The sequence below is a fragment of the Arvicanthis niloticus genome, chromosome 24, assembly GCF_011762505.2.
Source record: "Arvicanthis niloticus isolate mArvNil1 chromosome 24, mArvNil1.pat.X, whole genome shotgun sequence".
NCBI classification, from domain to species: Eukaryota; Metazoa; Chordata; class Mammalia; order Rodentia; family Muridae; genus Arvicanthis; species Arvicanthis niloticus.
This window is the reverse complement of record NC_133432.1, coordinates 3,978,343-3,993,729: the sequence shown is the minus strand read 5'-3', so window position 1 is coordinate 3,993,729 and position 15,387 is coordinate 3,978,343. Positions and strand designations below refer to the sequence as shown.

At 51.5% G+C, this 15,387-nt stretch overlaps 1 protein-coding gene across 2 annotated transcripts in view; it reads left to right on the top strand.

Annotated features, from left to right (window-relative positions):
• The window catches only part of Sgsm1 (small G protein signaling modulator 1), a 72,441-nt gene that overhangs the window by 34,863 nt on the left and 22,191 nt on the right, over positions 1–15,387 (top strand). Inside the window, exons 13-18 of one of the 2 annotated variants that reach the window (XM_076922426.1) lie at positions 1,008–1,172; positions 5,174–5,312; positions 6,902–6,966; positions 7,546–7,691; positions 12,592–12,720; positions 14,697–14,879. In XM_076922426.1, coding sequence (XP_076778541.1) covers positions 1,008–1,172; positions 5,174–5,312; positions 6,902–6,966; positions 7,546–7,691; positions 12,592–12,720; positions 14,697–14,879 — 827 coding nt within the window. The remainder of the gene's footprint in view (positions 1–1,007; positions 1,173–5,173; positions 5,313–6,901; positions 6,967–7,545; positions 7,692–12,591; positions 12,721–14,696; positions 14,880–15,387) is intronic. The other variant, XM_076922427.1, reaches the window with a different exon arrangement.

Genomic DNA, 15,387 nt, shown 5'->3' with positions numbered 1-15,387 from the left:
GTCAGTGCGGGCACAAGGATCTACATTCAAGTATCTTATAAAATGCTGAGCATAACTGCCCATAACCCCAGCGCTGGGGGTCAGAAGCTGGTAAATCCCCTGTGTTCCCTGGCATAGATGAACCTTTGATTTAGAGAGAGACCTTCAATAGAAGAAAGCACTCCAGATCTTGCTCTGGCCTATGCGTATAACGATACTGCTGTGTTAAACACTCATGTGCACACATAGGGGCATACACACACACACACACACACACACACACACACACACACTCACACACACACACACACATATGAAACCAAGCACAGTATAGTGTCAGGCCCTTGTTACCCAAGTGCTAGGGAATCAGAGTCAGGCACTAGCCAGCCTGGAGCTCAGTAGCCATTCAGTTCACACTGCTTGCCACATTCTGGGCCAGTGAGAGACTGTCTCAAAAGCAAAAATACATGGTATTGGAGAACAACACTTGAGGCTGACCTCTGTCCCCCACAAACATGTGCACAAACATGTACAGACATCCACATGTCCATGTGCACCTGCACAAACACACATGTACGTATGTACACACACACACACACACACACACACAACTGGATTGAGCCAGGCGTGATGGACACCTGTCATCTAACATTCAGGAGGCTGAGGCAGGAGGATTGCCAGTTTGAGGCTAGCTGGGGCTGCTGGGTAAAGTAAGCCCGTGTCTTAAAAAGAAACAGTCCCCGTTGCTGCTGTTAAGGTTTCCGTTCTGAATCTCTGTCCTGCAAAATGAGGACAGCTGCCTTCTTTACATTCACCAAGGATGAATGGTACGCCTGGTCTAGTGCCTGGCACAGGCTGGGCGCTGTACAAGTGCTAGTCTTTCCTCCTCTGATCAGCACGACATACGTGGGAGCTGTGTGGAGCGGGGTGGGGAGAGGGTTAGAACCCCAAGGAACTGGTTCTGGTGGCTTCTGTCCCACCCACCTTAGCCCCTCACTCACTGATTTTTTTTTGTTTTCTGTCTAAAGTTGCCCTTGACCTCTTGGGCAACCCCCGGCCCGTATCCATTGGCCCTGCCTGGATGATGCTTGCTGCGGGCCAGTCCGTGCTAGTGGTGGCCAGGGGGCTCCAGTGGGCACAAACCAGAGGGTGCCTCACCACCCCCACAAGGAGTCTGAAGGACCATCCCCCCAGTAATGTCTGGTTCCCCTTCCCTGGGGGCTGGGTGACACCTCAGCCATGTGCCCATTTGAGTCTTGTTCCCAAGGAAGATGGAGACAGATTAGCAGCTCTGTGTCCCCAGTACCCGCCCTGGCCCTCAGAAGGCAGCCCTGTGTCCTCCAGTACCCACCGCGCCCTGCAGAAGGCAGCCCTGTGCCTCCAGTACCCACTCTACCCCACAGAAGGCAGCCCCGTGTCCCCAGAACCACTCTACCCCACAGAAGGCAGCCCTGTGTCCCCAGTACCCACTCTATCCCACAGAAGGCAGCCCAATGTCCCCAGAACCACTCTACCCCACAGAAGGCAGCCCCGTGTCCCCAGTACCCACTCTATCCCACAGAAGGCAGCCCTGTGTCCCCAGAACCACTCTACCCCACAGAAGGCAGCCCAGTGTCCCCAGAACCACTCTACCCCACAGAAGGCAGCCCAATGTCCCCAGAACCACTCTACCCCACAGAAGGCAGCCCCGTGTCCCCAGAACCACTCTACCCCACAGAAGGCAGCCCCGTGTCCCCAGTACCCACTCTATCCCACAGAAGGCAGCCCTGTGTCCCCAGAACCACTCTACCCCACAGAAGGCAGCCCAATGTCCCCAGAACCACTCTACCCCACAGAAGGCAGCCCAATGTCCCCAGAACCACTCTACCCCACAGAAGGCAGCCCTGTGTCCCCAGAACCACTCTATCCCACAGAAGGCAGCCCAATGTCCTCAGAACCACTCTACCCCACAGAAGGCAGCCCTGTGTCCCCAGAACCACTCTACCCCACAGAAGGCAGCCCAATGTCCCCAGAACCACTCTACCCCACAGAAGGCAGCCCCGTGTCCCCAGTACCCACTCTATCCCACAGAAGGCAGCCCTGTGTCCCCAGAACCACTCTACCCCACAGAAGGCAGCCCCGTGTCCCCAGTACCCACTCTATCCCACAGAAGGCAGCCCTGTGTCCCCAGAACCACTCTACCCCACAGAAGGTAGCCCTGTGTCCCCAGAACCACTCTACCCCACAGAAGGCAGCCCTGTGTCCCCAGAACCACTCTACCCCACAGAAGGCAGCCCTGTGTCCCCAGAACCACTCTACCCCACAGAAGGCGGCCCAATGTCCCCAGAACCACTCTACCCCACAGAAGGCAGCCCCGTGTCCCCAGTACCCACTCTATCCCACAGAAGGCAGCCCTGTGTCCCCAGAACCACTCTACCCCACAGAAGGCAGCCCTGTGTCCCCAGAACCACTCTACCCCACAGAAGGCAGCCCCGTGTCCCCAGTACCCACTCTACGCCACAGAAGGCAGCCCTGTGTCCCCAGAACCACTCTACCCCACAGAAGGCAGCCCCGTGTCCCCAGTACCCACTCTATCCCACAGAAGGCAGCCCTGTTTCCCCAGAACCACTCTACCCCACAGAAGGTAGCCCTGTGTCCCCAGAACCACTCTACCCCACAGAAGGCAGCCCTGTGTCCCCAGAACCACTCTACCCCACAGAAGGCAGCCCTGTGTCCCCAGAACCACTCTACCCCACAGAAGGCGGCCCAATGTCCCCAGAACCACTCTACCCCACAGAAGGCAGCCCCGTGTCCCCAGTACCCACTCTATCCCACAGAAGGCAGCCCTGTGTCCCCAGAACCACTCTACCCCACAGAAGGCAGCCCTGTGTTCCCAGAACCACTCTACCCCACAGAAGGCGGCCCAATGTCCCCAGAACCACTCTACCCCACAGAAGGCAGCCCCGTGTCCCCAGTACCCACTCTACCCCACAGAAGGCAGCCCCGTGTCCCCAGAACCACTCTATCCCACAGAAGGCAGCCCTGTGTCTCTAGTACCCACTCTACCCCACAGAAGGCAGCCCCGTGTCCCCAGAACCACTCTACCCCACAGAAGGCAGCCCAATGTCCCCAGAACCACTCTACCCCACAGAAGGCAGCCCAATGTCCCCAGAACCACTCTACCCCACAGAAGGCAGCCCCGTGTCCCCAGTACCCACTCTATCCCACAGAAGGCAGCCCTGTGTCCCCAGAACCACTCTATCCCACAGAAGGCAGCCCAATGTCCTCAGAACCACTCTACCCCACAGAAGGCAGCCCTGTGTCCCCAGAACCACTCTACCCCACAGAAGGCAGCCCAATGTCCCCAGAACCACTCTACCCCACAGAAGGCAGCCCCGTGTCCCCAGTACCCACTCTATCCCACAGAAGGCAGCCCTGTGTCCCCAGAACCACTCTACCCCACAGAAGGCAGCCCCGTGTCCCCAGTATCCACTCTATCCCACAGAAGGCAGCCCTGTGTCCCCAGAACCACTCTACCCCACAGAAGGTAGCCCTGTGTCCCCAGAACCACTCTACCCCACAGAAGGCAGCCCTGTGTCCCCAGAACCACTCTACCCCACAGAAGGCAGCCCTGTGTCCCCAGAACCACTCTACCCCACAGAAGGCGGCCCAATGTCCCCAGAACCACTCTACCCCACAGAAGGCAGCCCCGTGTCCCCAGTACCCACTCTATCCCACAGAAGGCAGCCCTGTGTCCCCAGAACCACTCTACCCCACAGAAGGCAGCCCTGTGTCCCCAGAACCACTCTACCCCACAGAAGGCGGCCCAATGTCCCCAGAACCACTCTACCCCACAGAAGGCAGCCCCGTGTCCCCAGTACCCACTCTACCCCACAGAAGGCAGCCCCGTGTCCCCAGAACCACTTTATCCCACAGAAGGCAGCCCTGTGTCTCCAGTACCCACTCTACCCCACAGAAGGCAGCCCTGTGCCCTTTAGTACCCTCCCTGAAGAAGGCAGCTGTTAGATTCTGTGACTCATTGGTGTGTGGTTGCCCGCCTTCTACCTCCCTAAGTCAGGCTGAGAACCAGGGCATTTTCTGGCCAGCTCACTGATGAGTCTGTGACGGGAGAAGTGTAAAGCCAGCCAGTCACCGTCAGCAGGTGCAAGAGCCTCATTCTGTAACCAGTGGGTTTCTCTGTCTTGTGGGTTATGGTGACCCAGTCAGCAGCTGAGCTCTGATGACAAGGAGAGGGGATAAGTGTCTCCCTCCCACTCGGGGATCAGAAGAGCCTATGAGAGAGCAGTTGTCGTAAGAAATTATAGCAGGTGAGAAAATGACCACCTGTCTAACGTTCTAGAGCAGGGACCAGCAAACCCCAGCCCAGGGGCCAAATCCAGCCCCTATGAGCTTAGCGTGGTTTTACATCCTTGACTGGAAAAGAGCAAAAAAGAAGCCAGGTCTTGGGTCAGCAAGAGGGCTCAGCGAATAAAGGTGTCTGCCACCGAGGCTGACAGCCTGAGTCCAGCTTCTGGAATCTACACCATGCACCGAGAGAATCTATGATAACGAGTTGGGTACGTTTGAGGGTTTTGTCTGCAGGACATCAGTGGTGCTAGACAGGCACGTGGCTTTTTAGGGAGCTCCCCACCTGAGCCAGCTGTTGAAGGTGATTTCCAGTTCAGAAGTGTGAACAGTGCTGCTACCTTCCCTAGCCAGGCTCCCTGGCCCCAGAACTCTGCTTGTGTGTTGGCATGAGCGTCACCTCTTCTGACCACACAAGCTCCTTTTTGGGTCTAGGTCTAGGAACTCAGGCTCCCAGCCTTTCCCAGGAAGTGTCCAGTAGGTCCCCTACCCTATTGTCACCTTCCTGTGAACAGAACTGAATGGGGGCATGGCGAGGTGAGGTTCTCTGCACTGGAATAGGCCTGTCTTCTGGCTCTGCACTCCCTCCTCTCTTCTTCCCTCTCCTGCTGTCCTCCTCTGTTCTGCAGCCAGAGCCTCTGAATCTTGGTGGTGGCTTTCACTGGATCAGGTGGACTCAGGGACAATGTCTGATTGTGGTTGGGCGCTTTGGGACTGTCACACTCAGGTCCTCCCTGTCCCCGAGCCAGCTTTGGAGGTGCTGCTTGCTTTGGGGGTGAAGTTTCTGTCATACACATTGGTTTAACCAAGGTTATTGCTGAGTCCCCTTTCCACCCACCATCCACCACAGTGCCCCAGGACCTAATGGATGTCTCTATGAACAACCTTCCGTCCCTATGGCAACCCAGTCCTCGGAAGTCCTCCTGCTCTTCCTGTTCGCAAAGCGGCTCAGCTGACGGCAGCTCAACCAATGGCTGTAACCATGAGAGGTAGGCGTGGCTTAGGCTCCTCCTTCAGGGAGGAGCTTGAAGTACAAACCAAAGTCTTGTGACTATCTCTTGCCTCGCCCTGAGTTTGGGGAGGTGTGAACGCATGGAGCTGTGTTTAAATCATGGCTTCATGTGGTCCTGGCCTCTGGAGTTCCCTTGCATGTGTATGTCAGGATAACGTTATGCTGCAGTAACAGACAGTCCTGAAGGAACAATTGCTATCTGCAGCAAATGTTGGAGAACCGTGTGTGCCGTGGGCCCGCTTTCTAAAGGACGTCCATCTTGGATATTGCTAAGCCACAGTAGCAGAGGCAATGGTATTTCTACATTTCAACTCAATGGTCCTACTCACAGGGAGGCCAAGAAATACAGGTCCAGCATGCACCAGGAGCCAGAGATCTTACTTAATGACAGCCATGCATTCTGTGTGCTCTTGCATGGCACATTAACTTAGTAGGGCTATTACAAGGAAACAGAACGTGGTCACCGTGGACCACTGAGAGCTTTGCCTAGTGTCTGCCCTCAGAGCAACGACTTTCATACCTCTGTCAACGGGGAGCTCGCCTCCTTGCATAGTTGCAAGCCCGAGGAGCCGCTTACTGTATGTACCTTGAGCAAACCTGGGCAGGAAGAGGGACGATCACTCCCTTCAGCTGTGTTTCCTTTTCTGGCTTCCTGGGTTTGAATGGTATCCCTGGGGTAGCCTCGGGATAGATACACAAAGAGTCGACCATTCTGAGCTCTGTAAGATCTCACAGCCCATCTCCCCAAACGACAGTACTGGGTATTGCTCTTTTGCTTCTACTCCCAACGAGTACTGAACAGGGAGAATCAGCAGCCCTGAGCCCTGCCTACTTAGTTCAGTTCACCGGGCCAAACCCACAGTCTACTCCTTCAAACTGGTTCAATGGGGAGAGGGAGGGGGAGGGGGAGGGGGAGGAAATGAATATGTGTTTTGGAGAAGGCTAGAGACTGAGGCAGGAGAGCTGTGGGTCCCAGGCTAGCCTGGGCTATATAATGAGACCGTATCTTTAAAAAAAAAAAAATCAGCGAAAGAAGTCAGGAAAAGAAAGCTGCACTTGCAGGATTGAGAGGTTCAGGGGCTTCAAGTCTGGCTGGATCCGGATGCTCAGAATGGGAACAACTCTCCTGGTCTCCAACAACTCTGCTGTGTTCTTGGGGTGGCCCTCCCTGGTGATGGCCAAGACTTCCAGCAGCCACTACAGTGTATCCCACTGGCTTAGAAACTTAGGCAGGAAAAAGAGCGTGCTTTCGGGTAGACACAGCAAAAATCCCAGGGCTGATTCTCATTGACCCAGGTTGGGTCACATGACCGCTTCTCAGCCAGTCATCTGCCTGGTTCAAGTACTAGGCATACAGGACTTCCAGGCCATGGAGACACAACGTTATGAAGTGGTGGTTCCCCAACAGAAACCTGGGCTCTGACAGAGAAGGGGCGTGTGGGTGGGGGCCACAGCAGCCTCCCTCTGCCCTGACAGCTGACTTTGATCTGCTGTGTGGAGCATGAATACCTCCTTTGTAGAGTAGCTAAGCTGTGTGTATTCCCCTGCTCCCCCCTTCTCCTGCAGGGCTCCACTGAAACTGCTCTGTGATAACATGAAGTACCAGATCCTTTCCAGAGCCTTCTATGGATGTGAGTACAGGTCCCCATTCATGCTGTAGTCTTCAAGAAGCATTTAGCGAGTGCCTTGTGTGCCAGGCATGTTCCCAGTGCCCAGGGCAAAGTGGATGAAGGTGCTTGTGGCATGCACTCCTTTGAGGGGACAGGACTAGCTTGGAAAGCAAGAACAGTACTTGGCATCTCTCAGGCATTCCCTTCTTTATCCAGCAGGGATTCTGTACACGTTTGGCCTTTGTTCTTTCTATAGGAATGGGAGGCAGGCCCAGTGTGAGCCCAGAAGTTCTTGGTTCCTCCTACCTCCCTGTCCCTTCCCTACCCACAGCATGTCTATTAAATGTGGTGGCTTCCAGCAGAGGAGGGTGGTATCTGTCTAAAGACAAAACAAAATGTCCCTTAGGTTTAGTTGTCAGGACACCCAGTGACAGGATCCTCATCTTGCTTTCCTTGACTGGAAAGGGGACAATGAGAATTTTCTGAGTTGAGGGCTCCTAAGATTGAGGTGGGTAACAGGACAGTCCTGAGGAGCTTCCAGGAGAGACTTGGTGAAGTATGGCAGGCAGAAGATGAAGCCTGTCTTCCCTCCCCGGCCAGGGCTTGCCTACTGCAGACACCTGTCCACCGTGAGGACCCACCTGTCAGCCCTGGTCAATCACATGATCGTGTCTCCAGACCTGCCCTGTGATGCTGGGCAAGGGTTGACGGCCAGCATCTGGGAGCAATACATCCAGGACAGCACGGTGAGCTGGGCTTGTTTACCAGAGGGCAGATCGGAGGGAGGCCATCTTGTCAGATCGGACTCACGGGGACCCAGGTAGGCATGCCTGTCTGAACATGGAGCGTCAAGTCCAGAGACCCACAGCTGATATGAGCTCCATCCAGATGAAAGGGTGAGAGAGTTTGGAAACATGTATAAGTACAGTATCCCAATCCCAAACTCCTAGTCTAAAATGTTCTGGAATTGAAACTCTGATGTTAAATTGACACCTGACCTCACTTGACAGGTCACAAACATGCCATTCACTAAAAATACCATATAAAGTGACCTGCTGGCCGTGTGAATAAGTGTATGTTAAACACATGGACTTAGAACTGACCCATATTTATAAATGCGTGCACACGCGCGCACACACACACACACACACACACATATTCAAACTTGCAAGAAAATCTAAGTCTGAAACCTTTCAGGGCCCAAGCATTAGAGGGCTATTCAACCTTGAAGAGAAGAGAAGGGACAGCTCAGCTGAAGATGGTGGCACATACCTGTCATTGCAGCATTCCCAAAGCTGAGGCAGAGGGATTGCGGGTTTGAGGCAAGCCTAAGCCACTTTGTGAGTTCCAGGATAGCCTAAGCTACTTAGCATAATGTTCTGATTAAGCTACTGATTATGTGTTGGACCAAGTTCATACCTACTTTGGGATGCATGTGGGCTGCAGCCTTGGCGCATGCTCTGACCCTGTTGGTCTGACTCAGGCTACAGCCTGGGCACCTGCCCCAGCGCTGTCAGTCACCTGCCTGTACCCTTGTCTTTGTTTCTACAAAGCTGTATGGATTTATATGCAACAAAGTTTCTCTCCTGTTGCAGTCGTAACACCCCCCACACACACACACACACAAGCGACTTAAAGGTGTAAGGGTTTATTTTAGCTCACAGTTCCACGTGTGTCCCACCATAGTGGGGAAGTCAAGGCACAGGGGCATGAGGCATGATCCCACCTCATCCACCACTGTGAAGAAATAGAGAGGGAAATTGGGCACACATCTTTAAATCCCAGCACTCACGAGGCAGAGGCAGGCAGATCTCTGAGTTCAAGTCCATCTGGGTCTACAGAGTGAGTTCTGAGACAGCCAGAGCTACAAAGGGAGACCCCTGTCTCAGAAAACAAACCAACAAACAAGACATAGAAGATATATATCATATCGTTCATCAGGACTTTTAATCGACACATCTACAAATACATAGAGATATTTAAGCCTGTGTATTATATAGCTCATATATTTCTGTGTTTATTATATATACACAGTTTCTAAAGTTATGCATCATACCTTTGATCTCCTGTCTATAGCTATAGAGTGATAGGGAATATATTTGTATCCACCTCATCTATATTTCTTTTTAATTTTTTTATATTTATTTTTTTATGTGTGTTGGAAGGGGGGTGTACACATGCCACACTATGCACACGGAGCTCAGAAGACAACAGCTTGCAGATGTAAATTTTCTCCTTCCGCCACACAGAAACCAGTTCACCAGGCTTGGCAGCACGCACCTTTCCCTGCTGAGTCATCTCTCAGCCTCTAGATCTACGCTGTTAACGATCTGTATTTTCAGTGGACAGCTTCCTCTCCTAGCCCTTGAATGAAACCTTGTCTTTCAGATCCCAAAGAAGCAGTGAGGCCCACAGTTTATTTAAATTCCTGCTAACCAAATTCTCACTTCCCCCCCCCCCCTTTAATTTATTGTTACTTGAGTTGGGGAAGACCTCTCAGTAGATAGCCCAGGCTGGCCTTGAACTCACAACCCTCCACATCATTCCCTAGTGTTGGAGTTAGATTCACCAACCTACACCAGGCAGCAGCAGCGGCGGCAGCAGCACAAGCCCTCCTCCTGTATCCCTGGCATTTTGATTTTGAGAGTGAGTTCCTAGACGATGATTGTAGTGTAATAAAACCTGAAATAGATAAGCCAGCGTACTCTCTCAGCCTCCCACGGCCACCGCGTGAGCCTGCTAGCTCCTGGAGAGCTGCGGGGCTGACTGGCTTCTAGGCTCAGCTCCAGATCTGCATCTCTGGGAAAAGAGCCCACGTCTTCTGTTTCTGATGTCCCTGGAGTTGCTTCCGTGATCCAATTTGGGAGCTTAAGGTTAAATTGGGTGAAAAGTGGATGAGCCAAAATTACTTCATTGAACACCCCCTCCCCCTACTGTGTAGTCCTTTCTCAAGGCTTAGCCGCCTTCCTGTGCTGGGTACACTGAATTCCAGGAACAAACAGTCCCCGCTGTCTTGTAGCTTGGAAACACTGGGTCTATTTCTCACTGTCAGTGGGAGTACCTCCTTCTTCACCTGAAGTGCATGTGAACCCATCATCCCCTGCCACTCATAGAAGCTGGAGAGAACCCACCAACTTCCTCCCGTTGCCTGGCCTGCAAAAAGCTTCCATTACTTCTCACGCTCCATTGGCCAGAAACGGTCATATGACCTCACCTGGCTGCAAAGGAATCTGGGAAATGTAGTCTAGTGGATTCAGGCGTCCCAGAAGTGGCTTTTCTATTCTTACTATCATCTCCTCTCTTGTCATTCTAGCAAATAATTTCAGCTATGCCGTTTACAAGAAATAAGATCCAAGACCATAAACAAAACAGGAAATATTAAAATTTAGCGTAGCGTTATCTTACAATCTAGGAGCTGGAAAGATGGCTCAGTGGTTAAGAGCACTTGTTCCCAACACCCACACCAGGCAGTTCACCGGGGCTTGTAATTCCAGTTCCAGGGGATCTGCTACCCTTATTTGACCTCTGAGGGGATCAGGCATATGCACAGTGCACGTCAACTCATGCAGGTACTCAACAATCATAAAATAAATATACATACATTGTATATACATATATGTAACATACATACACCATACATACATATATGCATATATACATTATACATACATATATGCATACATAGATAGGTCCAGGGTTTGTACCTATAAAGTAAAATGGAGAAAGATGTCAAATCAACAACTTAACCTTCTATCTTAGGAACGGGGGATAGGGGGGCTGGGGGGGGGCAGGGGCAGCAAACTGAACCTGAAGCAGAAGGACAAGAGGAAGGATAGTGATCAGAACAAATTAAACACATACAGAGAACAGAGATAAGGAGTGCAAGTAAAGCAGGCTCTTAGGGAAGACCAGCAAAGCTGGGAAACACCCACAATTGTGTGTGGGGTACGCAGGTGAGGAGTCAGAAGTCAACGAGGGGACACCACTACAGACTCCACAGGCAAAGGAATGGCTTGAACATGTGAACACCCTGGAAATGTATGTACCAACAAACTGACAACAGAACTCACAAACTCCTGGAGACTCAAAACTTCCTAAATGTCCTCAAAAAGAAATTAGAGGCCTCAGAGGAGTCATTTTATAGTTCATAAAAAAAAAAAAAAAAAAAGCCAAGATGGCTCCGTGGTTAAAAGCACTGGGTGATCTATTAGAAGACCTGGGTTCAGTTGCCAGCACCCATATGATATGCTGGTTTAAAACCTCCAGCTCCAGGGGACTCGACTCCCTCTTCTGCCCTCTGCAAGCACATGGTGCTGTTACATTCAGACAAAACACTCATGCACATGAAATAAAAACCGAGGGAAACAAACACTGGAGATCCAAATGGTTCCGGAGAGCCCCCTACTCCTTGAGGGAAGGAAGTCTTTTCTAATGAACACTTTGCATTTGTGCCACAACTGGTTTTGGTTTTCTGATTTCTAAAGACCTTGACATTATGTACCTAGGTGTTCAGAGTTCCCATGGCAACCCAAGGAAGGATACACTGTAGCTGCTGCTTGCCCCCATGATTTTTCTTGAAGTAACAAAGCCAAGCCCACACTCCAGGAAGCCCTAAGCCAACTCCTGTGCAGAACACGCTGTTCCGTTCGCTGTTCTGTGAGAAGAGGCTTCTGGAAGTGCTCACTTTGGATTGTTTGGCTTTAGAGTAATTTTCTTCATGCTGACTGGAGATGAGATTGCGTTTGTTAATTAAATGGGAATGCTAGTTCTTTAGGCACTGTCTTGGGCACATGCCTCCCCCACCATACTCTACTCCTCTCTGTCCTCCCCCTCCCTCCCTTTTCTCTCCTCTTCTCCCTCTTCTCCTCTTCTTTTGTTTTTTTTTTTTAAACTATTTTATTCTAGATGAGGTCTCATGTAGCCCAGGCTAGCCTCAAGCTCTCTGTGTAGTTAAAGATGACGTTGACCTGCTCAGGGTGCTTGAGTTGCAGCACCCATCTTCACACCTGCCAGCCTCTGAAATCAATTGCCCTGGTCACATCTTTATCTTTTTTTCCACTTCACATTTTGCCCTCCCCCAAACCCCCATTAGTCCTCACACCTGCATGGTTTGCGCTCATAACTCCCCGTGTGGGTCCCCCACAAAGTAATGCCCCCCATTGGTGGGTGGTTAGGTGGGTTGGGCTGTTAGCTCCTCCAGTGATATCAGAATTAATTACACGTCCCTGTAGTATGCTATCTCTCTGTTCTTATAACAAGTTCCCAGACCCGGAAGCTAATAAAGAAAAGATGTTTATCTTGGCTCGAATTGTAGAGATTTAGGTCTGTGGACCCTGTTACTGTGGGCCTTCGGCAGCACAGAACAGCACGGCAAAGGAACAAACCAGAAAGGCTTACTGTGGGGCTGAGCCGCCATCCTCCACTGAGACCTAAACCTGTGTGGGCTTCTCCTCAGGGCCCCACCAGCTTCCAGTAATACCAAGTCATTAACACAGGCATTTGGGCCAATGTTCCACACACAAAAGATAAGGCTTTGCTCATTCACACCGGGATCTCACCCCAGACACAAGGCCGCAGGGCATGGCTGCAGGCCACCCTGGCTTCTCTGTTGACCGGACCTTTTGCCCTCTGACCCCTCCCCGATAGACTTACCCGGAGCAGGAGCTGTTGCGGCTCATCTACTATGGAGGTGTCCAGCCTGAGATCCGCAGGGCAGTGTGGCCCTTCCTCCTGGGCCACTACCAGTTTGGGATGACGGAGATGGAGAGGAAAGAGGTCAGTTATCTGTAAGGACAATGAAAGTTCCAGGGTGCTGTGGAGATGGAACTAGACAGCTGAGTGCTGTGGAGCTGGGTACTGTGCACGTGGGTACTGTTCACTTGGGTACTGTGCAACCAGGCACCATGCAGTTGGTATTATGAAGATGGGTACTGGACAGCTGGGCACTGGGCAGCTGGGCACTAAGCACCTGGGTACTGGGGAGCTTGACCTGTGTACCTAGATACTGAGCAGCTGGGCCCTGTGCACCTGGGTACTGGGCAGCTGGGTACTGTGTAGCTAGGTACTGTACAGCTGTGCACTTTGCACCTGGGTACTGGGCACCTGGGCCCTGTGCATCTGGGCACTGAGCAGTACTGAGCAGCTGGGCCCTGTACACCTGGGTACTGGACAATTGGGCACTTTGCACCTGGGTACTGAGCAGCTGGGCCCTGTACACCTGGGTACTGGACGATTGGGCACTATGCACCTGGGTACTATATAGCTGAGCCCTGTAGAGCCCTGGTTGCCTGCTATAGTCTTGTTGGTGAGAGACACAGGGAAGAAACAGGAACATCAAGGAAAGAGCTGCATGGTGGAAATACAAAACAAGAGAATTTTCAAACAAGCTGACCTCCTGTTTTGAGGTCATGTAGACTCCTGTGACTTGCAGGAAGCATTGCAGAGAGCTGTGTAATCTGTACTCAGTTCCCCCACGGTGACAGAACCATGATGTCCTGTGATGTCACAGAACACCCCACTCAGGCTCCTCCATCCTCCTCTAACCATGTGTGTGTGTCCACATATACATGCGGGTGTTTATATACATGTATACACACTGGTGTGTGTGTTCATGTGTGCACACTAGTGTGTGTGTGTATTTATTTATGTGTCAAGAGTTGTGCATTACTGGTACCTTAAGAATCCTCACCTTAAGCCGGGCAGTGGTGGTGCATGCCTTTAAACCCAGCACTTGAGAGGCAGAGGCAGGTGGATGTTTGTGAGTTGGAGGCCAGCCTAATCTATAAAGTAAGTCTAGGACAGCCAGGCTGTTATACAAAGAAACCATATCTCCACAAACCATAAAACAAACAAACAAACAAACAAACAAATCCTCACCTGCCCCTCTATAGCCATGCCTACCTCCATCCCAGGGTCGTTCCCTGGCTCCTCCTCCTCCTCTGTCCTTCATTTCCAGAATTTTCTCATATCTAGAACATTGTACAAACAGAGTTATGTAGTGTAGAAACTTTGGGTATTGACTTTTTCATTCACTGCAAGTCTCTAGATCCATCCAAATTGTTCTATTGATACCTGTTTCCTTGTAGTGTCAGAATAACACCTCTCATGGGCATATGCTGAGGTTTCCCTCTGAATTGCTGATAGGTAGCTGGGTGATGCCACAAACCTTTATTTATTTACTTTGGGGGGGGGGCTAAGAATAGCTAACTGCAACCTACATCCAGTGCAGGCTGTCTATGTTTGGGAAATGCCTGGCAGTGAGATTCCTGGGTCATACCGGTGGAGGCGCGTTCAGTCTTGAAGAAAACAAAGTCTGGCCGTCTGATATTGCCCTCACCTGATAGATGGATGGGTGGGTGAACTGGTGGGTGGGTGTGTGGGTAGATGGGTACCAGTATTTTGCTCGTCTTGTAATGTATATGCTTAACTTGACGTCTGGGACGATACAAGTACTTATCAAAAGAAGTGAATGCGGAAACAGATTAAATAAATAATTGCAAGTGCGGAAACAGATTGAACAATTGATAGATAATGAGGAAATAGAGAAATTATGCAAACAGTTGACTGACTGTGGGAGTGAATGAATTACTAAGAGGGAGGGAGGAGGGTGGAGACGAAGTGGCCTTGCTCTGTAGTATTCTGGGCATGGGACATCATCCAGATCTGTTAAGCACCGTCAACATTAAATGCATGCGGACAGGCCAGAGCCCGGGGTGTTCAGCGCTGCCCATGACCTTCCCATGTGCCCACAGGTGGATGAGCAGATCCATGCCTGCTACGCACAAACCATGTCAGAGTGGCTGGGCTGTGAAGCTATCGTGAGACAGAGGGAGAGGGAGTCCCATGCAGCTGCCCTGGCCAAGTGCTCTTCCGCAGCCAGCCTGGACAGCCACCTTCACCGGATGATGCACCGGGACTCTACCATCAGCAATGAGGTAACCGACAGCTGGCCTTGGAGAATACTGGTGTGAGAGGCCAGAGCCTTGGGACAGCCACACCTTCAGCTTTTGAGGGGAGGGAGAATTTCAGAATCAGATCTAGGTTCAAGTTGCACTCAGAGCCTCTTGGCAGAGCCTTTCCTTTGGGCTCAGTTCCTGCATTTGTACAGTGGGAGTGTTGGAGGTCTGGGGATAGCCCTGAGAAGACAGTGGGAGTGTTGGAGGTCTGGGGATAGCCCTGAGAAGACAGTGTATATCAAGTTCCATCTGCCTCCCTGTATTCAGATAATGTTTATTGAATACCTACCATATGCAAGTACTTTCAGGAATATCTAGAATGTTCTGTAGCTAAGGCAGACCCATGGTTCCACACAGACTTTAGGTGAACAGTCTCAAGAGTGGGGGTGGGGGGCAGGAGGTTACGGCGCAGAAAAACTGAGACTCTGTTAGGAAGGACCTAAGTCCTAGCCAGGACCTAAGTCTCAAGTTCAGCAGAGCATCTCTG